This window comes from Sarcophilus harrisii, chromosome 1 (genome assembly GCF_902635505.1).
Source record: "Sarcophilus harrisii chromosome 1, mSarHar1.11, whole genome shotgun sequence".
NCBI classification, from domain to species: Eukaryota; Metazoa; Chordata; class Mammalia; order Dasyuromorphia; family Dasyuridae; genus Sarcophilus; species Sarcophilus harrisii.
In genome coordinates this window covers 630,800,583-630,824,643 of record NC_045426.1, presented here as the reverse complement: position 1 = coordinate 630,824,643, position 24,061 = coordinate 630,800,583, and the positions used below count along the sequence as shown (strand labels likewise).

General features: G+C 34.9%; 1 protein-coding gene across 1 annotated transcript in view; it reads left to right on the top strand.

Moving 5' to 3' along the window:
* Nucleotides 1-24,061, top strand: part of LOC100931725 (collagen alpha-1(XXII) chain) — a 146,985-nt gene that overhangs the window by 65,942 nt on the left and 56,982 nt on the right. Inside the window, 6 exon segments of the mRNA XM_031947429.1 lie at nucleotides 2,952-3,005; nucleotides 7,119-7,172; nucleotides 11,764-11,817; nucleotides 14,357-14,461; nucleotides 16,286-16,330; nucleotides 23,904-23,981. Coding sequence (XP_031803289.1) covers nucleotides 2,952-3,005; nucleotides 7,119-7,172; nucleotides 11,764-11,817; nucleotides 14,357-14,461; nucleotides 16,286-16,330; nucleotides 23,904-23,981 — 390 coding nt within the window.

Genomic DNA, 24,061 nt, shown 5'->3' with positions numbered 1-24,061 from the left:
GGTTCACAGCAGATAGCCCACACATTGATAATTGAGAGTTGACTAAAATTCTCATTCAGTTTCTTCAATGGGATTAAGTAGAATGGAACTGAAGGACATAAATGGATAAAATATCACACTTTGTGAACTTAATAACTATCATTAGGTATAACTCACTCAGCTTGCTTCTATAACCATTAAGCATAAACAATTAATATGCTTCACATGCTGGTATTCACAGCAAGGTCTTCTGAGTGGGGTTTAATTGACTAAGCATAAGGCAACAGTTTTAGCATTATAAATTTTGCCCTTTATAACATTTCCAAAAGAAATTACATTTTTAAAAATATAGTCATACATACACCCCAATTTGATGAATAATTCATATTTTCTTTGGTCACATGGAAGACCCACATAGATTTTTTTTTCCTAGTGAAAACATTGACCCCAATTGGTCTCTGGGAAATCAATAGAACATTAGAAAGAGGAAGGAATCTTAGAATGTTGAAACTGAAGGGAATTTTAAAACACAGAATTTTAGAAAATAGAATCATAGGATTTAGGGCTGGAAGAGAACGTTACAGGTGAAATAATCCTTCATGAATCTCATTTTGTGAAGCATTAGGAAGCTGAGCTCAATTGTCTTGTTCAAAATTACCCAAGTAGTGACAGAACCAGAATTCTGAATGATATTATAGATTCTTAATCTAGCACCCAAATTTTTATAATGTGTTGTTTGCCTAAGAGCTACTTTTTGGATAATTTTAAAGCAAACAGGCATTTGTATATAAATTTGTCTTGTGATCTAAGCTGTCATAAGAAGTAGGACTCCTATTAAATGAGATCTGTGTCATATACTTCAGTCATCTCATTTATGAAATCTTAGGTAAATTATTTGCTTTTATCTGGGTTTGAGTTTCATCAGTTTTAAAACTGGTACTAGACAAGATAAAATGATCCCTAAGGTGTTCTATGTCCTAACATTCTGTGTCATAAAATCTTTTTAGCTTATCAAAGCTTATCAAACTATCAAATTTATGCTTTAGGCAGGCTAGGATTACAGTGGATAAAATACTTTCTCAGGAAGACATGAATTTAAATTCTGTCTTAGACATTTACTAACAGTGTGATCCTAGGAAAATCATTTAGTTTCTTTCTGCTTCATTTTGCTCAACTGTAAAATGGAGATGATAAAGAAAAGCACATACTTCTCAAGGTTGTTGTGAGGATCAAGTGAGAATATATTTGGCTAAGATGACAGGAAAAGACAATGATGAATGCTGAAAGGGAATGTGGGAAAACTGGGACCCTGATACATTGTTGGTAGAACTATGAACGGATCCAGCCAGTCTAGAGAGTAATTAGAAACTATGCTCAAAAAGTTATCAAACTGTGCATACCCTTTGATCCAGCAGTGTTACTACTGGGCTTATATCCCAAAGAGATCATAAAGAAGGGAAAGGGACCCACATGTGTAGAAATGTTTGTGGCAGCCCTCTCTGTAGTGGGCAGAAACTGGAAACTGAGTGGATGCCCAACAGTTGGAGAATGGCTGAATAAATTGTGGTATATGAATGTTATGGAATATTATTGTTCAGTAAGAAATGACCAGCAGGATGATTTCAGAGAGTCCTGGAGAGACTTACATGAACTGATGCAAAGTGAAATGAGCAGGACCAGGAGATCATTATACAAGACAACAAGATTATAGGATGATCAATTCTGATGGACGTGGCTCTTCTCAACATTGAAATGATTCAAACCAGTTCCACTTGTGCAGTGATGAAGAGAGCCATCTACACTCAAAGAGAGAACTATGGGAACAGAGGGTGGAACACAATATAGGATTTTCTCTCTCTCTTTCTCTCTCTCTCTCTCTCTCTCTCTCTCTCTCTCTCTCTCTCTCTCTCTCTCTCTCTCGTTGTTATTTGCTTGCATTCTGGGGTTTTTTTCTCAGTTTTTCTTTTTCTTCCTTCTTGGTCTGATTTTCCTTGCACAACCAGATAACTGTATAAATATGTATACATATATTAGATCTAACATGTATTTCAACATATTTAACATATATTGGATTACCTTCCAGATGGGGGAGAGGATAGGGGAAAATTTGCAACAAAAGGTTATTCAAGGGTCAATGTTGGAAAAATTACCCATGCATATGCTTTGTAAATAAAAAGTTTTAATAAAAAATGAGAATATATTAATTAAAATATATTTAGCACAATATCAAGTACAGGGTAAATGCTATCTTCTTCCCTTTCTTCTTAAGGCCCCATTCAGCTTAAATATTCTGTGGTAAAAGATGGACACTTAGGTAAAATTCCAGGATTCAAATCCAAATTCTGTAAGCACAGCATATTAAGTAAGAATTAGTTATAAAAAATTGGGATGATCAAACATGCAGCTATCCCAGGGTAGAGTGGCATCACTAATCAATTAGTTGGTTATATGGCAATTAGCTAGGAAGTAGAGTAAATGAAATGACTGACATACCCACAAAAATATATAATCTGCAAGTTCACAAATAACAGTCATTTAGTTAGGAAGGTTGCTTCTCAAGACAGAAACCAATTTTGCATCAGAACTTTTCATTATGTAGTGGAAAGAACCCCATTCTAGGAGTCAAGAACTCAGGGTTCTAGATAGAACCAGCTTTATCATTTTGGTCAAGTCAGTTAGCCTTCTCTTGGCTTCCTCATTTAAATTCTGACATCCCTGATATGCTAACATTTTGTGTTATGTATTCCATCAGGTTATATTCCCTAGCTTAAGTATATCCTCTTGGAGTCCATTTCAGTTCTAGCATTCTATGAATTTAAGCTTTACTCTGATGCTTTCCCTTCCCCCATCATATCACTTTGGCTTTTCATCACCTCCTTTGAATTGATTAGAACAGCCCCCTGCCTGGAACTCCAGATGTTGGGCTGAGTTCAGCAGTTTCTAATTTGTTTCTGCCCCTTGTTTCCATCCAGGGTGCTCAAGGCCCAGAAGGAGCCCGAGGGGGACCTGGAGCAGCTGGAAACACTGTGAGTAATTGCCTCTCTGATGTTTCTCCTTAACAGGGCACACAGCTGAAGGGATGCGCCAGCAGCTGCATTGCAGATTTTGGTTCTTGGGCTAATTCTGTAGAGGAGGATCAGTAAACAAAGTTACATATTGAATTGCTTAAAATGAGCAGAAATCAAATGTGAAGTTGCCCTTAAGTGCTCAGACCGATCATTCATTATAGACCTATACATTCAATATTTAAAGGAGTTTACCACAGTGGTTTATTTCATCACAGATTCACTCTCACTTGCTACTCTCCTTTCTAGTCTAGGCAGAATATGTCCTGACTCCTCCCTTCTTTAACTGCCATATTATTTTCTTATCTGAAAGTAAAGATAGTCAATACCAGTAAAGACTTAAAAAGCAAATAAACAAACAAAAAAACCTCAGTTGGCCACTTTCTTGAACTGTTGGTTGATTGAAGATGTATGATGTAAAAGTAGAATACAGGTAAGCATCTTTCTATCAGCTGCTTCAGCCCAGCAGGAGCCAAGTGGTATAAATGCACAAAGCAGATGCCCAATAAATCAATCTGAAATACTCAGTAAGCTAATTGTTATGGAAGAAGAGAAAAGACTGGAATTCTTTTTCTTTAGAGGTTGTTCTCTCGCTGATAGATTGATTAAAATAATATTATCAGCCTTTCAGGATGATTCTTAACAACTATCAATGGAAGAGGTTTGACTAAACAATACTTCCTATAAAAAAAGATTTGAGGGTTTTGGTGAACTATAGTCTCCTGAAGAATCAATAATCCAATGGAAGTCAGAAAACTAATGAGATCTACAGAGACATATTAAATAAAATATTTAATATTAATTTTATTTAATATTTTAATAATGTAATATTAATATTAAATATTAAATTAAAATTTCAGAATGAGCCAAGTGTTAGAAAAAGTGTATACTACTCTATCTAGATTTTCTTTGGGGTGTAAGGTTCATTTCTGAGTACTAGGTAGTTGGATAACAAATAAACTGGAGCATGCCCAGAAAAGGACAAGCACAATGGAGATGGATCTGAATACCAAGTTTTAGAAGAAATTGTCAAAGCAACTGGGGATGCTTATCCTTGGGGTGGGGAGGTAAGGAGTAGGAAGGATGTGAATTCGGTTTAAATATTTGAAGGACAGTCATGTGGTAGAAGGAATGGATTTATTCCTCTCATCCTGGAGGCCAGACCTAAGAACAGTAGGTAGAATTCAGAAGCAGATATGGGTTACATATATGAACACAATGGCAACACCACCTTCTCAAAACAAAACAAACTTTTTAAAATTAACAGAACAATGCAAAAATGGAAGAAGGATCATCCTTGGAAGATAGCAATTTTTTCTTCCTTAAAGGACAAGAAGTTGAGGTTGAATTCCTATTTAAATTCAGATTTGACTAGATAATTCCTCAGATCTTTTGTGACCAGGAGATCATATAATTCTTTGACCCCAGTCCTTTATTTTTAACCACATTCAAAGGTAAAGAAAAAGATGAGTCACTGGGTAAGGCATATGATTATTGTCTGGGTCAATTGTCAGCTCATAGTATTTGAAAGGAGTAGCAGGAGATTGTTAAATAAAAGACTTGTCAGTACAAGGAAAGTCAAAACATACTATAGATAAACTAAAATTTTAAGAGAAAGGGGGAAATCTATTAGGCTAGTAAAGAGTCAGTTCCCCAGCATGGCAATAAGCTCAAAATAATTAAATAATATTTTATTTTGCTCACAGAATTTAAAGATGTTATTATTTTGAAAACTTTTTTGGTTATTTTTTCAGTTGGTAAAGGTTGCATCTATAAAACCCATGGACCAGGATCCAAGATTCTGGCCCTCCAAATTACAGAATTTCAGATTACAAGAGACCACCAAAAATATCTAGTTCATTCTCCCTTGACAGAGAGGAAAACTGGAGATCAGTGAAGTATTAACTCTTAACTAGGGCAGACCAGCAGAACTATCAGAGTTTGAATCAGATCCTGTGACTAGAATTAGTGTTTGTTTTTTTTCCCCCATATACCATGCTGCTTTCTTGGGAAATACAGCAGACATTTACAACACTGGAGGAAGGGGACTGAGTCATCAATCGCTTCACAGCAGAATTCTTTGTAAAAGGATAAAAATGTGATTCATTGCTCAGAGCACCATGCTGTAAAGCCCTTTAGTAGACTGAGGGTGTCAGTGTTGGCAGCACATCTGGTTCAGGGAGATGAACTTGAAACACACCCTCCAGAGCAAACCAACTAGGACTTTGGTATTGCTCCCACTAGATGATATAACTTTATGACCTTGAACAATGTTATTCCTCTCACTGGATCTTAGTGTTTTCATCTGTGAAATGAAGAGAGCTGGATGATGTAACCTATAAGGTCCCTACCAACTCTGAATTTTATGGTCTTGTAAAACTACTTCAGTGCTACTGAATTTCCCCAAGTGCCTGGGCCCTACTTGGCTATGTAGTTAATATGTTGGTCTAAGATCCCTAAAGGAACCCTGGCCTCAGATTCCCTACCTGTCTCCAGTGCTCCTTGAATTGATATCTAGTAGAAAAACATATACAAATACACTATACTCTTCCATATTCCTCAAGACTAGTAGTTAAATGACATGAAATTAAAAAGGAAATGTAAATACTCATCTTTTCTATATCAAAATTATTTCCAAATATTCTGCCTTCTCCACCTAGCAAACCATCATCCTTTGTGACAAAAATATTTAAAGAAAGGGGGGGAAAGGCATTTCAGCAAAAGAAATGAAGATATCAGCTCAACAGAACAGTGTAGGTAATGTTTCTCAACTAGAGCAAGGAAGGGAGGAGGTTCATTTCTCATCACATTTCTGGGGCTAATCTTCGTCATCATAATTCTCAGTGCTCAGTTTTATTTTATTTTTTCTCTCTGCTTACATTATTGTCAATGTGTCTTTTGTTTTATGTGCTCTGCTTCCTTCAGTTTACAGTAGAAAGCATAGAGAGTCCTAAGATAGAATGTTATATGCATTATCAGAATACACTCAATGTATTGGTTATTTTTGCTTAATTGTTTTTCCTTGTCTCAAGGAAGAGTCTAATTTAGAGGGGTGTGAGAGTTCTCTGCCTTCCCCAGAAATGACTGTGATGTAAAGGGAAAAGTCAGTAAGACATATTAAGGAATGATGAAAGAAAAAAAAAAAGAAAAATAAGGAAGAATGGAGGAAGGGAGGGAGGGAAAGAAAGAAAGAAAGGGGAAAAAGAAGCAAGAAAGGAAGGAAATAAGGAGGGAAGGAAGGAGAGAAGGATGGAAAAAAGGAAGGGAGAAAGGGAGGGAGGGAGGAAGAAAGGGAGGAAGGGAAGAAGGATGGAGGGAGGCAGACATATCCATTGCCCTAACCTTGGTAAATGTTTTTAATCATTATGTTATTTAGTATCCCTTCCTTGTGTTCCTCTCCCTGACTCATGTAATGCACTCCATTGTCAGCCTTTGACTCAGATTTTCAATTGCATTACCAACAGGAAGCCATTTGTTTAACAGGCGACACCATTGCTGAGAGTGGGGCAGATTCTTTGGAACCAGCATAGAAAGGTGTCTTGTGTTGGTTTTGACAGTTACCAATACTAGTAATAATGAACCAACAAAATATCAGTTCTAAGGGACATGACTGCCTCTGGGTGCATCAGTTTTTTGTATGGCTACATAGAGACAGGCTCAAATATTTTTTTTTACTCTAGATTCTTTCTACTAACCTCATGCTTCCAGGCTAACTGGGCTGCTCTGCTCCTGTGAAGTGCCTGTGCCTCAGAGTGACAAGCTGGTCTATAATCAAGGTGTTATCTAAGCAGTGTATAAGCAGCTTATGGTGAAAGAGCTGCAGCTTTTGTGGTTGACTTTCTTGGCTATCTCCTAAAAATCATCTCAGTGAAAACTGTTCTTAGAGTCGGGACAGGACATGAAAAGCAGACGCATGGATTAGCTATGATGGAAATACATTCACTTGGCTGTGAGTGCTAGGAAAAAAAAAAAAGACAGTGTTACTCTGAGTAGAGAATTTCTCTAAAATGGAAATATGTCAGTGCCAAAGAGGAGTTAGCTGTATCTGAATCTCTTTTCTTTTTGTTTCAACAGGGAGCTCCTGGACCAATCGGTCCCCCTGGTGCCCGTGGTCTCCCAGGAAATGTGGTACGTAATCAAAGTGAAGAGAGAGGAAATTGGTGAGAAGCATAATTGTTCCTTTCCGCTATTATGTTGTTTCTCAAAGTGATCAGGGGAAAAGGAAAAGAACTTCTGTGTTCTCAAGTATTTATACCAATTTTATTTGTGATAGTAAAGAACTGGAAATTGATAGATGCCCATCAATTGGAGAATGTTGAAACAAGTTGTGGGATATGATTAGGATGGAATACTAGTGTGCTATTAGGAATGATCAGAGGATTGATTTTAGAAGAATATGGAAAGATTTGCATGAAATGAAGAGTAAAATGAGCAGAACCAAGAAAATGTTGTAAACAATAACAGCAATATTATTTGAAGAACGCTGTGAACTGTTCTGAATTGATGCAGAGGCCAAAATGTCATAATGGTGAACCAAAGGAAGGCAATGGCTAGAGGAGGAACTTAATAAATATGCCCTTATTTGAATTATTTATGATTGCATATAGAGAGGTAATGTCATATAGTAGACAGAAAGCTGACTTTAGAATCAAGAAGTCCTGGGTTTAACTCCAGCCTTTGATATATATTGAAAGTATAGTCGTGGCAAGTCACTCATTCCCTATATTAATGAATTTACAGTTCTAAATATCTACCTCATCTTTACAAATAAATAATAATAATGATAACCATTTACCTTCAGAAAAATGCCTAAAGTCATTATATCCTCCTTCTAAGTCACCCTTCTAAAAAAATGGCACACCATTTCTCTAACCTGAAGATAGTGTACCTTAATAAAAAGAAAGCTGATTTAAGCAGTGTATAAGTCTTAACAATGGTTAGTTCTATAGCATCATTAGTCACTTAACATCTTTAAGATTCTTGTTTCTAAAACTGTGAAAACAACAGTTGCCCCTACCAGCTTTACAGGGTTGATATGAAAATGTATATGGAATGCTTTGAAAATTATAATATTCTATTCAAATGGTAAGTAGTTTACAAATTTGTTATTCACATATATGTCCTTCAATTTACTGGTTCTCCCTCCACTGACAATGGAGATTGTGACATATCTCAGTCTTAGTAACTCATCTTCTTGAGTTGCACTGATAAAAAAAAAATAAAAAAATAATAAAGAGGTTCCCAAACCTCTCGCTGTGACTCTTTCCACACTGAGCTAGGTTGGTTAGTAGATAAACAAACAATTGCCCAGTTTGATAGGACCAGCTAGATGTGATGTTAAAATATAGCATTTATAAACCCAGAACCAACTCTAAAGTATTTTGAGCCCCCAGAGTAAGAGTTTGGAAAATAAAGTCACTCAGCCTCCACTTAAACAACTCTGGCAGTGAGGAGTTATTTGCCCTGATTGATTCATGTGAATTATACAGACTTAATCCCATGAAAGATGAAAGCTTGTCTCTAATTGGGCTCTAATTGGTGCAGTAGAAAAAACACAGACCTTGGAGTCAGAAATTTCAATCAGTTTCTAACAAGGTCATTGATCTAAAGCTGCAAGAGACACAAGGGGCCATCTGGTACAATCTCTTCTTTTTAGAGATGAGGAAACTAAAACTCAGAAAACTTAGATGAGTTTCTCAACGTCACACAGATCACTGAGAGATGGAGGGTCAGAACCCAGATCTGTTGACTCAAGTCTTTCCTATGTGCTTCCCATTACTGGTGTTGGTGGTGGGAGAATTGGTAGGAGTGGTAGAGATGATATTGGTGATTCTACAATTAAGAGCATTATATTTTGGATCAATTATCCTGGTTTATAAAGTGAATTCTTGTATCAGGTTAGGGTTTTCCATAGATAACCTTTAGGTCATTTCTCCAAGCTTTAATATTTCATAATTTCCTAGAAAGAATACTTTCCTTCTTCTTCTTCAACTTTTACTTTTATTCAGAATTTCAAGATTCCCAAAGTATAAAGAAAATTTTCAGGCAAGTAAACTTGTAATTACCTAACTTTTAAATCTATCTGGATAGGATAGAAGAGAAAAAGAATAAAAAGTTTAATTAAATATTTCCAGTAGAAAGCATCCAAATCTCTGATTTCAATCCTTACCTCTTCTGTTCTTTTTCACAGACTCAGGCAGACTTATTCTGGTCCCTAAGGGCCTTTTCAGCTCTTATAGCTTAGGACTGCTTTACTAAGGTGGCATTTTCCCCCTCTACTTGAAGCCCATTAAGATAAACTTTAATGAGTTAGAATTCACAGTGAAGAGTTAGCATAATACAATCATTATGGAAACAACTAAAAATCTTTTACTTTTCTCTAAAGGCTCTGCTGTAGGGCCTTGCTGAAAAACCTCAAATCCCTGTTGAGTCTTTACTCTTCCCAGGGAAAAATTGCAATCTGAATTAATCCAATCACTCTTCAGTCTTCACCCTTGACAGTCACTTAGCCTCTGAGCCAATGTTGTTTTCACACTCTAATCTTTAATCCTGCAGTCTCAAAGTACTGCTGTTCTCTAGCTCTACTCAGTTAGAATCTTCTTTTCTTCTTTTTATTGGTCATTTCTTGTGGAAAGAGTAGAGGTCTTAGAGTCAGAAAACTTGGGTTGAGTTTGGGTTTCACCCCTTTTGTCACCCAATGGAAAAAGTACTAGGCTTTGGCTCAGAAGACTGAGTTTAAATGTTCCTTTGCCTCTTATTGTGTGACATTAAACAATCGTCTCAGGGACTTTATTTCATTCCTGTGAGATGGGGAGGCTGTGTTAAGGAGATGTTTAAACAAACTTCTAGCCCTAAAATCGGAGGATGTTCTTATTATTTACAATGGTGATTCAGATTCATGCAATGTTTAGAACTTAGAAAATACATATTTTTTTAAATAGTTACTTGGGGCATGGAGAGGTAAGGGACTTTTCCTAGGTCTTCTAGTCGTATATGTCAGATTTTTTACTTTAATTGATGTCCTCCTCGCTCCAGAGTAAACTATATGCCTTATGTCATGTTACTTCTGGTAGCAGTATTAATTGAAATAATCTTTTGAGAGCCTACCTTGAAGATAAGAACGTATAGGTTGCTCCAGGTAACTCTCTAAGACTGAGTTGTAGAGAAGGTGCTGACCTGTGTTGGTAGAGTATTTTTTTTTTAACCTGCGAGTTTTTTATACTGATAATATCACAAGTCCAGTCCCTTTCCCCTTTAAAGTGCTTTACATATGGCTGACCTGAGATTTGGGACGTCTTATGGATGCTTACTCAGGACAACCTCCAAAGGCCTCGCAATATATATAAATCAGGAGATATTTGGGTAGCTCTGCATTTCTGACTAAGACCCATAAATATAGGCTTAAGGTTAAGGTTTTCCATGAGTTCCTACCTGTCACTTACAGTATCCCTTCTGGCAGTTATAGGCCAATAAAAACAGACACTTGAGTCATCAATAAAGAAGCCTGGCTCTCAAGCCCTACACTGAAACAATGACAAAGTCCTTTATCTTTTAGGGAAGAGAACATTGGCAAGATGTTCTTCTAATCTTCACTGTGACCCTCCATCCAACTCAGGCTCTCTATTCAGTGCTTATTCCTAATTTCTCTTTCTTCTTCTCCCTGCCCAAAATTACTTTTCCCTCATAATGATTTTGCACTGTGATGCCAGTTCTCAAAGACGATAAATTACAGAGAACTTATTGATTTTTATTGGTAGTTGGAATATCTTTATCAGAAGTTTCTGGCATCTATGAAATCACAGCTTTAGAGGGAATGGTTAGGTTCTTATGATAACTTTTCAAGATATATAACTGAAAATATTATCATTCCTGTTTTGCTTATATGAAAATTGTAAGCAAAATGGCATTGTTACTTATCTATTTGACTATTTAACATAAGAAATCATATTTGAACCCAAGTCTCCTTGACTGGTTCATTGGTTTTCTTGAATTATCTAATTCAATATAATCTTAAAAGAAATAAATGGTAATATTTCTCTTCTTATGATAGAATTCATTTTCTATAAGGCATTATAATTTTCTGTTGATGAATCTAGCCAAAAGTTAATGTAGCCCATAAATTATTGTATCTTCCAAAGCATGTCTATCTTTTACTAAGTATTTTTTTATCTCATAACTCACTTGATCCTCAAGATTTTCATGTAACTAAGTCTTAATTTCCAAGTGAGGAATTTAGAGAAGCAGTGTCTGATGAAAAGAGTCACTCACTGAGATACCTATCCACATATGACTTTTCAGAGGTTAGTTATGTGGCCCTTGAGAAAGATACAAAGGGAGAAGTGCTAGCAAATGTTATATTGATGCTGCCATCAAAAAAGAATGTGTTATTCTTGGAAAAGCCATATAAAAAGAGATGAGGGTGCTTTGATAAACTAGATTTAGGATTCAAAGCAATAAATAAATTAGGTAGTAACATTTGAAAAGAAAATATGATGCTATTTGTTGATGACATTTTTCATCACCAATCCATCCCCTTCCTTGGTCACTAACTTTGGCCCAATTTTTCTACAACTCTAATATGGAAAGATGACAGAGTCATCAAAGCATAATGATGGGCTAGGAAGAATTTGTTTTATGTCTTTGGTTGTCACGTCTAAGCAATAGTCTTGAGTATTTTTAAAATACAAATTTATGCAAACATAATTTATCCTTTCTTTAGGGAATCCCTGGAGTCATGGGACCACCAGGAAAAACTGGTGAGAGAGGAGAAAAGGTAAGAATTGTAATCTATTTATTTGACCATGATCACTTATTTGCTCCAAGTCTCATTGTTTTCTTCCATCAAATTAAAATGTTAGATGACATAAAATCTAATGTCCTTTTGTGTTGTAACATTCTATGTTTTATGTTCTAACATTTAAATTCTAAGATCTTTTCCAGTGCTAATATTCCAAGAACGTCTCATAAATTTGCACACAAGTATTTGCAGTACTTCACAGAACACATTCAAATATGCTTAAACCCTTGATCACAGAATTCAAGGACTTGAAGGATCGTTTGCAGAGGCAACTATATATATATATATATATATATATATATATATATATATATATATATATATATATTTACAAATACAGTATTTCAAACATATGAGAATAAGAGAAAGTGCAATGAGGAAGATTCTATATGCATTCATACTAATTTCAAAGTTTAGCAGCTTTTATACCATGGCACCAAACTACCAGTCTAAGATTTTCTCTCTTCACTTCCTTGCGTGTATTCTACATTGTAGCCAAATTTTGTGACTCATTCTTTTCTGTTTGTCTTACATCACCTTGTCTATGCTCTTTTCTTAGCCTGATCTAACCTCTTTATCATATTTTTATTCATTTATTTTTAAATTATCTATTTTTATTGGTAGCATTTATATTTATATCACACTGATTTTCAAGCATATTTCTCCTTTTGCTTGTTACCCTATGAATCATTTCTCATAAAAATGATTTCCAAAGAAAAAGTGAAAAAAAAAATCAGTTCATTAAAGCTAACCAACATATCAACTGCCTCACCATAGATTTGAAATCTCACCCATCTTTCAAGGTCAAACTCAAATTCTCTGGAGCTGTTCCCTTCATCATTCCCCAAAATGAATGTGCTTTTAAAATGTTCAGTGATTTGAACAGGGCTTATCAAGTTAAATTATTCATTGTCTTTGCTCTTAATTAAGAAGCTCATCATCTAATAGACAAGAAAAAATATGTGCACAAGTTCAACTTAATTTAGTTCAACAAACAATTATTAAGGTGTGTGCTAGACTTTAGTCTAGTACCTTAGCCACTTAAGTACACATAAATATGATGTTAATTTAAAGTACTTTAGATTTTAAGCTCTTTAGGGCAGAGGCAGATCTATGATTTCCTCACATTTCTTACCTAGCACAAGTCCTAGGTAGACAGAAAATGTTTGTGGGATGAATAATTGGTGCAAAGTACTTTATTGTTTCACAAATATAGGGTTACTTCTAGAACTAAGCACAGAGTTTTATACAAATGTTTGAAAAGTATTGGTTTAATTTCATATCTGGATACAAAATCAATATCACATAAATTTTAGGACCATAGCCACAGCTGAGGACACTGGCAGGAATAGTTCCTAGGAGTTTTATTTTTCCTATCTCCATTTGACTTTTATGTTGATAAGGAATCTATTTGTATCCATTGATAGTTTTTTGAATTCTTCCTGATTTCAAAAGATTTTTTTGTTAAAAAATGACATATCTAATGGGGAGAGTAATTTTTAAAAAATAAAATCTTTATCAGCACTATATATACTTTACATAAATAATGTAAAATCCTTTATTTAGGTTCAAAAAATCAATTACAAATGTACATAAAGGGAAAAACCTCACTTAATTTGATGATGATCAATGTGCCAAAAATCTAGGTCTATTGACTAAGATTAGATATGAGTCTAAAGTGTGACATGGCTACCAGAACAAAAAAAAAAAAAAACACCAAAAAAGTAAATGAAACTGAAGTCTTCATTAAAAGAAGGAGAGCATAAAAAATAAGAGATGATATCCTCTTGTTCTCCTACTTCCTATTTAGACCCCATCATGCATGTTGAGTTCTGGAAATCATATTTTCGGAGAAACCTAGGCAAGCTGAAGTGTGACTTAGGAAGAAAAGAGTTCATGTGAAAATGTAAATTATAACATTTGAAGGAATTGGGGCTATTCCATCTAGAAAAAGGAACACATTATAGTGATGTTTAAATATTTTAGTGTCAGTGGTCAGATCAATTTGATTCTGTGTGGCTATAAGATTTAAGATAAGACATTGAGAAGTAGATTTTACTTCTAAAACAAAGTTATAATTAGGGATGCTACTCTTTGAGAGTATCCTTTGGAAGAAAATAAGCTGTATTTCTGGCAGTGTTCAAGCAGAGTAGGTTGGCCACTTGTTAAGGAAGTTCAAAATAAAAGTTGGGTCTAGATGACTGTAAAGGTCTATTCCATTTAATCCTTTAATTCACTGTTATCAGATAAGATAACTACCTTGATATAAAAACAAAATCAATCTTTAAAAATTGGTCATTATGGCATGATATCTTTAAACAGATATTAGTTGACCACTCTTCCAATATATTCTAAAGTGAACTTATGTTTTAAGTAGTGGTTAGATTACATATATCTGTGATCCCTTACCAAACTAAGATTCTGGGTTCTACAAACCAATATCTTGGTAATACATAATTGCATACTTATTCTGAAAATTATTTTAAATTTATAATTATGTTTTTGCTATCTACAGGGAGAACCTGGTGAGGAAGGAAAAACAGGACCACTTGGTCCCAGAGGTGATCCTGGCCCTCCTGGAGAACCTGGGCCACCTGGGAAAGGGAAGGAAGGAGAGCCAGTAAGTGGAATTTCAAATGGCTTCTGTGTCACAGGGAGCTATGTGAAATAATCATAAGGATTTGGTGGAAGTAATTAGCTAGTCTCCTAATTTGCTCTTTGGTGCACATGATTGAGTTACACGTCACATTCAATCTCACAAGGATGACTGGAATTAAGCTTTTGTTTTGATTTTTGTAAGGGAGAGATAAGGAGGAAGGTGAAAGAAATACTACTTCCATTTAAATAAGTAATTAACCATTTCCTACAAAAAGCCCACATCAATGGAATAGCAAAGATAGGTAGCATCTAATTCTTCAACCTCATTTACAAAAATACTTCAATAAAAGTAACATTACGAAGGAATAGGAGAGTGACTGACCTTATTTCAGGAGAATGGAAGGTCCTAAGGGATAGAAATCATAGAACAATATCATTAGAGAAACAGGTACACTCCCACAGGATGGCTCATTGATCAAGTTGATGGAAATGGAGGGGCAAAAGAAGGAAGTGGGCAGGGATGAGAATGGCAATGTCTCTATGGCAGCTTCTTCCTAAAGGGAAATATCTATGGAAGAATAACTTATGGAAAAGTAACAGGAAGACTACTATATATGTATCTCATGATGAAAAAGCAAAAGACAAAAAAAGAAAAACATGGAAGTAGAATAAGGAAATCAAAATATGGAAGTGGTGACAGGAGGTCAGATCAAGGTATCTAATCAGGGAAATCTAAGCAATAGCAAATAAGGATCAGAGTAAAGAAACTAAATGGGAGGAGACTATCAAAACTAGGTATCAACTTGAGTATTTGCAGTGGATGTGACCAAATTTTCATTTTGTTTCATTATCTTTATTTATTCTCATATGCAGTTGTTGTCCCATTTGCTATTACCTTTACAGTCTTTTGTACTTGCCAACAGTGTGATCCGGGCAATAGGCATTTGACCTTTTTTTCTATTTTCTACAGTTATTTCTTACTAGTTCATTAAAAATATGGATATTTGCTTTCAAAAAGACCAAAGTATCGGCACTTCGTTAAGTGTAAACTCTGTGTTTTCATGCTCAGGGCTCTCTCTTACTCAGAATCAATCATTGATTTGACTTCTTTTTCATTTTGCTCAGTCCAATTCCAGTCCAATACTTCATGGCACCCTAAAATATGTCACATTCTCAAATTTGTATGTTTTGTACACTCTTTACACCTCCTAGAATATCCTGCCACTCTCAGTATTTCTAAATACAAATGAGCCTTCAGTTTTCAGTTTAAGGCCCAACTCTTCTCAAGAATCTGCCTCAACAAGATGAACCATATTATATCCCATTTACCATGTTTCTATGCTTTTTTGTCTGCCCTAGATGGTTTACATAATTAAAATATGTCAGAGCCTAAGAAAGTTAGCCCAATATGTCAACAAACATTTACTAAATACTTAGTATTTCCAAGTACTGTGTTTGAGGAGACATCACATTCATACAAACAGACAGACATATATATGTAGGCAATATATTTATACAGACATAAACCATATCAATATTATATATATGTATATGTGTGTAAATACAATATATATGACATATATATGTATATATACATATACACATATACATATACATATATATATATATATATATATATATATATATGAAAGGGAGGGAGAGACACACATAAACAGAAAGAGACAGAGAGAGCCAATCTCTGGCCTCAAAGAGCTCACATTTTAATAAGGAAGACAACATATGAATAATAATGTACATTCAAGACTTATGCAGTGTAAGTGGAACATATTTTTAGAGGAAGGTGCTCATAACCTTATTCCTTCCTGTGTTTTTTTTTTTTTCCTAGGGACGTCCTGGTGTGCCTGGATTACCGGGGCCTCAAGGACACAAGGTAAGCCATTATTATTCTGCAAAGCAATAAACAGGCATAGAATATATCTTACTTATGTGAAAGTCTAAACATTTTAGGTCATACCAATTTCTTTCCATGAAAGGCCACCTTTTCAGGAAAAGCCGGATACTATTTTTCTTGCAATACATGAAACATGCATTTTTTAAAAAACAAAATAAAATTTTTACTGGTCTCAGCAATTCTTTCAACAAAAAGGCCTAGCATTTCATGATTTGCCAAGTAATCTTCAAGAGTTGCCTGAAGAAAATAAGAAATCTTTATCTGATTGATACTTATATTATTCAGCAAGGGAATGTATATAAATGGGAACACACAAGACATATGTAGAATAAGTAGAAGTAACTGCTAAAGGAGAAGGCACTCCAAGGCAATCATAATAAACTTTGGATAGAAAACCCCGTCTGCATCTGAAAAAGAAATATGGAGACTGAATGTAAATCACGCATGATATGTTCACTTCTTTTTTCTGTATTTTTTCCTTTTTGTTCTGATTTTTCTCTCCCAACATGATTGATGAAAAATTAAATTAAATTTTTTAAAAGGAAAATGCCCTAGCAGCAACAAGAACCAGGAAAAATTCTTACACAAGGTAGAGCCTGAATTGAGTCTTTACGAAAATAAGTGATTCTGTAAATGGAATTTTAAAAAGTGTGTATTGCAAGTATGCAAATAGACATGAAAAGACATGGAGAGAAGAGATAGAGATGCCATCTCACTCTCTGTACTTGATCTAATCATTGAACAATGGATCCAAGCTCCTACTGGCTACATGACTGAAGTGCTTCCAACTTGTTGGGATCTTCCATAGCTCATATAGAAGATATGTCAGAAAAAAGAAATAGATTTGGAGTGAGAATGTGTGGGTTAAAATCCTAGCTCTACCTATTACTTCCTAGATGATAGAGATAAAGGACAAAAATTAGACTTGTGTATTCCTTAATAGAAGGACCTCCCAGATGAAGAAAATCTTTCTATTAATTCAGGATCCTTTTTCTGAAACTTAAGAGTCTTAGAGTATTATTTTAGATCAGTGGAGTCAATCACAAATATGTGGCTGCCTATTGACTTAGAAAACTACAAATTATCATTTTAAAATTTGTATTTCATTTCTATTCATTTTGTTAAAAATTTCCCAATTGTATTTTAATCTGATTTGGACTGAATTCTAGAGTTTTTCTGGTGTCTGATGATATGATTCCAGTGAAAGTTGAAGTTCAACTAACACAAGTGGTGTTAGTTGAAGGTAGGCCTTGAATCCAGGTCTTTTGACTCTAGACATTATACAACACTGCCTTTTATCATCTCTGTGGATTTCTGAGAATGGGTCTCAGTTTCCTCCTCAACATCTTAAGTTTTTTAATATTCTGAAGTGCATCTAGAGGAACCAGAATGGTGAAGAGTAAGTTGAATGTATTAGGGAGCAGGAAAAGGATTTTGTTGGTTGGCTTCTATGTGTATGGTCCCCTCTCAAAGATCCTTTGATATCATAATAGAGGGCAGGGTTACCTCATATAATAAAAAGATATCAAGGAAGAATATAGTGGACTCATGTATTGGCAAACTGATGTGTATGGGTGTTGTCTTCCAACAATTAATTTAAGAAGAAATAACCTTCAACTATCTCCTTAGGATGCAATATTATCTAGAATCTGAATGTCTTATGTCCCTACATCTTGTTTTTGTTTCATTTATGGTAAAATCCTCCCCAAATCCCTAGAGCCTTAATAGAGAGTAAATAAATACATGCACTTTACTATCTCCATCCCACAAAGGGCCAAAGGTTTCTCTGAAATTACTCCTAGTCCCGAAATAATTTTTCTATTGTTCTCTGGTAGTCTAATGGAAAAAAATTGAATTGGCTATCAGGAGGTCTGAATTCTAGGCCCTATTTTATTTCTTTCCAACTAATCTTGAATAATTCAGTGAGCTGCTCTGATCCTTCATTTCCCTATCTGTAAAATGGGTATTGAAACTTCCTTTCCCCTTCACAAAAGAGTTATGAGAATACATGCATCCAAAGTCTTGGAATGTGGAAAATTCTATATAAAGAAACCCCATTGCTGTTAATGGAAAGAGGACCCCAATGATCACATCAATTAAGAACACTGACTCCCATCCTAGTCCCACATATGATAGCTCATATGCAAACAAGTTACACAGACCCTAATAGGGTAGCTACCAGATTCAGAATCATGATGTAATGTTTTAAGGGAATCCTGCTATAGTGGAAAGAGAAATAAATTTTTTTTCAAGAAACCTTGGTTTCTAGTCCTGTTTCTACATCTAACAAGATATGTGACTTTAGGGAACTCATTTTTCCTTCTCTGAGATTCAGTTAAATTCTCTGTAAAATGAGGAATTAGAGGAATCTCAGATCATTTTCTAACTCTAATATTCCACATTCTCTGTTCTGTAATACTTTGCACTCTAACTTTTCTTCCAGTTCTTATGTTCAGTGTTCTGTGCCCAAAACACCCTATTTATGAGCTCTGGGAATTTTCTCTGGCTGTTCCCCAAGCCTGGAATGTTCTCCTTAATTTATTTCCATCTTCTGGTTTCCTTCAAATCCCAACTAAAACCCAATGTTATATAAGAAGCCTTTTCCAATACCCCTTAATGCTAGTGCCTTTCTTCTGTTGATAATTCTACTTTATTCTATGTCATAGATCATACATAGCAGACTGTGAACTCATTAAGAGTAGCAACTACCTTTTGCCTTTTTTTTTGTATCCTTAGCACTTAGCAAAGTGGCTAACAATAGTAGGTACTTAATAAATGTTTGTTGCCTAACTATTCTGGTATTATATGTTTCCAAGTCACTAACATTATTTGTTTCTAATGTTTTAATGTCCCATGAATTGAGATCTTTTCCAGCTCTAACATTTTATGATGCTGTGAGAGTGTGATTTGGAACTAATTGTTATCGCTCACATACTGGTACTAGGAAGAGAGGCAGGTGATATGGGGTAGAAGAAGTGTCTCTAAAGAATAAGCAGCAGACCGGAGGAAATTATATCCCTTATCATGTATCAATGTCATCAAATTTTAGAATCAAACCTGAGTTGTTTTTTTGTTTTTTTTTTACTTATTGCTTCATTGGTGTGTCCAGATCGATTAACCGTCGAAGCCTATAAAAGGCTTGTTTTTACTTCATTTGTAGTAAAATTTCTCCCTAATTCCCCAGAACCTTAACAGAGAGTAAATATATTGCATTTTTACTATCTCTGTTACACAAGCACTCACCCTTTTATTTCTTAACCTTATATTATAACTTCCACTGAAATAGCATCTAAACTATTTGTTGGGTATTGGAAAATAAGGGCTATTAAATTGGGGATTTGTTTCCTTTGGACAGGATCAGAATTTCAATGAGCCATAACACATAAAAATGGACAAAAGTCCAGCCAATTTGATGAAGAGAGCAGTTGAGACCTGGACTCCAGGGAATGTCCAGGAAGCTCTTTCCCTTGTCTTATTAGTGTGGGAATAATTGCTTTAAAATCTGATCTCTCCAGGGTGAATTGCTTTTAGGCGGAGATACAGAATTCATTATCATAGAATATTAGAATTATAAAATAACTTACAGCTATTCTAGTCCACCCCTGGATTCCTCATTTAATAGAAAAATTTAGGACTATAGATTTAGAACTAGAAGTGATATTAGAAGCCAGTTAGTTAAACCTCCTCATTTTACAACTAGGGAAATTAAGGCACAGAAAGATTAAGTAACTTTCCATGGATCACATAACTGGCAATTGTCAAAAGACAGGATTTGAATTCAGATCTTCCTGATTCCAGTAGTCCAGTGCCCTTTATGGTATGTCATATGCTTCCTTTCTTAGAAAACTTATACCAGAGGATACAGTTGGTTAAGTTGCAAAGTGAAGATAAAATCAAAGTTTTCTGAAACCCGATCTATTGTCCTACATTTTATTATCCCAAACATTTCACAGAATCTTAGAATTAGAGAATCATAAATTATAGAAGTTAAGAATAATAGCTTTCTTCTGTTGATTAATTCTCTGTATGTACCAAAAGATTGAACCAGCACAGAATAGTGGGAAGGGCCATTTTCCAAGCATATGCTAATAGAGGATTGTCCAATCGGTAATTAGCCTTAAGTGCTCGGTTGTCAGACCTCAGTGCATCAACTCAGAGTTTCAGCCCTTTACAGAGGTGTTTTCCAGCTCTTCACATTTTATGATGCTGTGAGAGTGTGATTTAGAACAAATTGTTGTTGCTCACATACTAGTAGTAGGAAGAGAGGCATGTGATATGGAGCTCTCCAAATGTTAGAGCTGAAAGTAACTTTGAACTAAGTGATATAACCTCCTATATCATATAAGAATTATTTTGGTTAAAAAAGAAGTACCAAAATGACAAACTTTCCCTTCTTATTATATGCTCTTATAGTTTGAATTGGGACTATAAGGGACCTTAAAGGGTATCTAGCATGACATTTTACAAATAGGGAAACTGGGGCACAGAATGTTACATGTGAGAAAACTGAGGCAGATCAAAATTAAATGACTTGCCTGTGATCATGAAGTTAGTGTCAAAGGTAGAATTTGAACTCATGTCTTTCTGATTATAAGTTCTATACATCAATCATTATACCATGCTCTATTTCTTATTTTCCAGAGAAATTTCACATCCATGATCTTGAATTTACTTAGGATATAATGAAACTAATCCTGAATTTGTTATCCAAAATATGTTATCCTAAACCTGTGAGAAGTGACTATGATTTTCATTAAACTTCTCTGGACCTTAGTTTCTTTATCTGTAAAAAGAAAAAAAAAATGAAGAGTATAGTTCACTACATGATCTCTTTGAGCCCTTTAAATAAGAAATTTTATGATTTTAAGGAAACTATTAAACAGGATGAAGCAGGTCAACAGACCTTAGTTTGGAAGATAAGGGAAACTAAGGTTAAGTAACTTTTATATAATTCCTAATGTCTGTTATTGCTATACAAACAACATTTATAGACTCTAACTCTTTCAGTTTTGTGAAATATACTGCAACTGTTCTCTTTTGAGCCCCCCAACTTTTGAGATAGGCCTTTCAGGTTATAGTATTACCATTTTCTAAATGAGACTCAAGGAATTTGAATGATTTGCTTATGGTCACATTGATGGTAACAGAGGCAGGAATTTGACCCCATGTTTTCCTGACTTTTCTCCCATAGTTAGTGTTAAAGCTTAATGCTCCCATATCTTCTAAATCCTTGCCTTTCACTCACATGGCCTCCTATGTATTTTATTATCTTCTGGTCATGCAAAAATTGGTACATTCACATACTGTTTGCATGTAAATATATTTCTAATGGCCTGTGAAACTTTCTCTAAAATATATGAAAACAAGCAGAAGAATAAGTGAAATGTACTATTAAAAAGTAAAGAAACAAATTCCCAAATAGCAATCACTATGACCTCTGAGTGATGCTAAATTCATTTTTCCATTTTTGAGTAGTTATATTTTTCTCTGGATCCTTCCTTGTTATTGTGTCCCCTTATTCTTATTTATCTATTAGGATAAAAAATTGGTTACAGAAAAATTGGAAATACTGGTAAGAGGGAGAGGTTTGGAAATGTAAACAACAAATTCAGTTTGAAATAATGTGGGATGATAGGATGCAAATGTCTAACAGCTAGTTGGAGACATGAGACTGCTATTCAGCTGAGAAATTAAGGATATATATATATATATATATATAATTTTGAGCATCACTTCCATGCAGGTAATAATTGAAAACATGGGATTGGTTAAAATTGCTAAGAGAGAAAGGATAGAGAAATATGAGAACATGTCAGAGCGAAACCCATATTGATAGAAAAAGAAGAGGAATTGGGGAAAAAAAATAAAACTGAAAAGTGGTCATATACATAGATGACCAATAGAGAATGCATTGTCACCAGAATATAATACAGGAGATGATATTGAGAATGGTGGCTAACAATGTTAGTTGGTGTGCAAACATAAATATTAAGACTAGAAAATGCCATTGGTTTTGATAATTAAGAGGTCATTGGTTACCTTAGAAGGAGGTATTTTTACAGAGTGGTAGTCTCTGAAACCAAATTTCAAGGCCATTCATTAGAGATTGAGGAGTCTGAGTGATAAAGATATAAAGACATTCAGTTGAGATTGAATTATGCGATATTGCTTCTTCAAACATTCATATATCTTAAGCAGAAGTCATGCTATTTTTATATAAAGGGTTAAGGAGTATGGGAAATTATGTTGTTGTCTTCTACTCTGGTCAAATGGGAATCTTCAATATTGTGTTCAATTTTAGGTGCTACTTTGAGAAGGGACTTAGATGTGGAACTATACCTCTACGATGGTCACTAAGGCCCTTAAAAACATATTCATTGGAATCAATAAGAAGAACTAGAGTCTTTTTTTTTTCTATTAAAGCTTTTTATTCACAAAGCATATGCATGGGTAATTTTTCCCAACATTGACCCCTACATACCTCAAATTTTCCCCTTCTTCCCTCATCTCCTCTCCGACTTGGCAGGCAGTCCAATACATGCCAAATATGCTGAAATACATGCCAGATCCAATATGTATATACATAGTCATACTACCATTCGGTTGTGCAAGAAAAATCAGATCAATAAGGTAGAAAAAGAAAAACTGAGAAAAAAGAAACAAAATGCAAGCAAATAATAAGAGAGAGAGTGAGAATATTATGCTGGGTTCCAATCTCGGTTCCCATGGTGAAGAACCAGAGTCTAAAGAGAAGCTTTCTGTGGGGAAGGAAGAAAAACAGAAGAATTCCAAATTTTGAAACACCATCATATGGAAGAACCAAACGTATTCTATGTAGCTAAAGACTACGGAGATAAGTTCAATGATTAGACGATATGGGAAAGTAAATTTGGATTTAGTATAAGGAAAAATGTACTAAAATTAAGGTCATCCAAGAATGAAATGGGCTTTCTTCAGATATAAAGAATTCATCATTAATAGAGATCTTTAGAGATGACTATTCGTCAAGTTTTTATGAGCTGGACTCATGCACTGGGTAAGAGTTATTTTAAATGACTTCTGTGGTACAAATCTGCATTAAGGGAGTAGGAATCAAGACTTACAGTAAAATAATCATCAGAATTTGTAGTTTACTCAAGTTTCAATTTTTTTATAGGTGTGAACCTAGGAGATCAAATAGAGAAGTATGATCAGTATAAGAGTATGGTTAAATTGGGGACATATAATTCGAATTGGGTGTATGGTTTGGTTGACAGGCATGATCTAGCTGAAACAAAATCAAAATCTGTGCAAAACAGGGAGCTAAGAAAGTGGTCATTTTGACAGTGTTGATAGAATTTTCAAAGGAACATTGACAAGATACATCTTGTTGGGTGACAGGTGAGTAGGATCATGAAGTGACTAAAATCCAAATCCTTTCTTGTGATATTTGAATTGAGATAAAATAAATATGATCTTGGCTACCAAAAGTTATGGATGAATTTGTTGGATAAGAAACTATTTTTAGTGACTAAAGTATTTATCTTATAAATTTGTTCTTCCTTTGATCTAGGGGGACCGAGGTGCTCCAGGCTTGCCTGGCCAACCTGGAAGTAGAGGAGGCCCAGGAATTGGAATAGCAGGTCCTCCAGTAAGTAGTCAAACGCATTTCTCTCTGCATGACACTGTGATGTGTTTCTTGACTCCCTGGGGAGTCAATATAATATCATT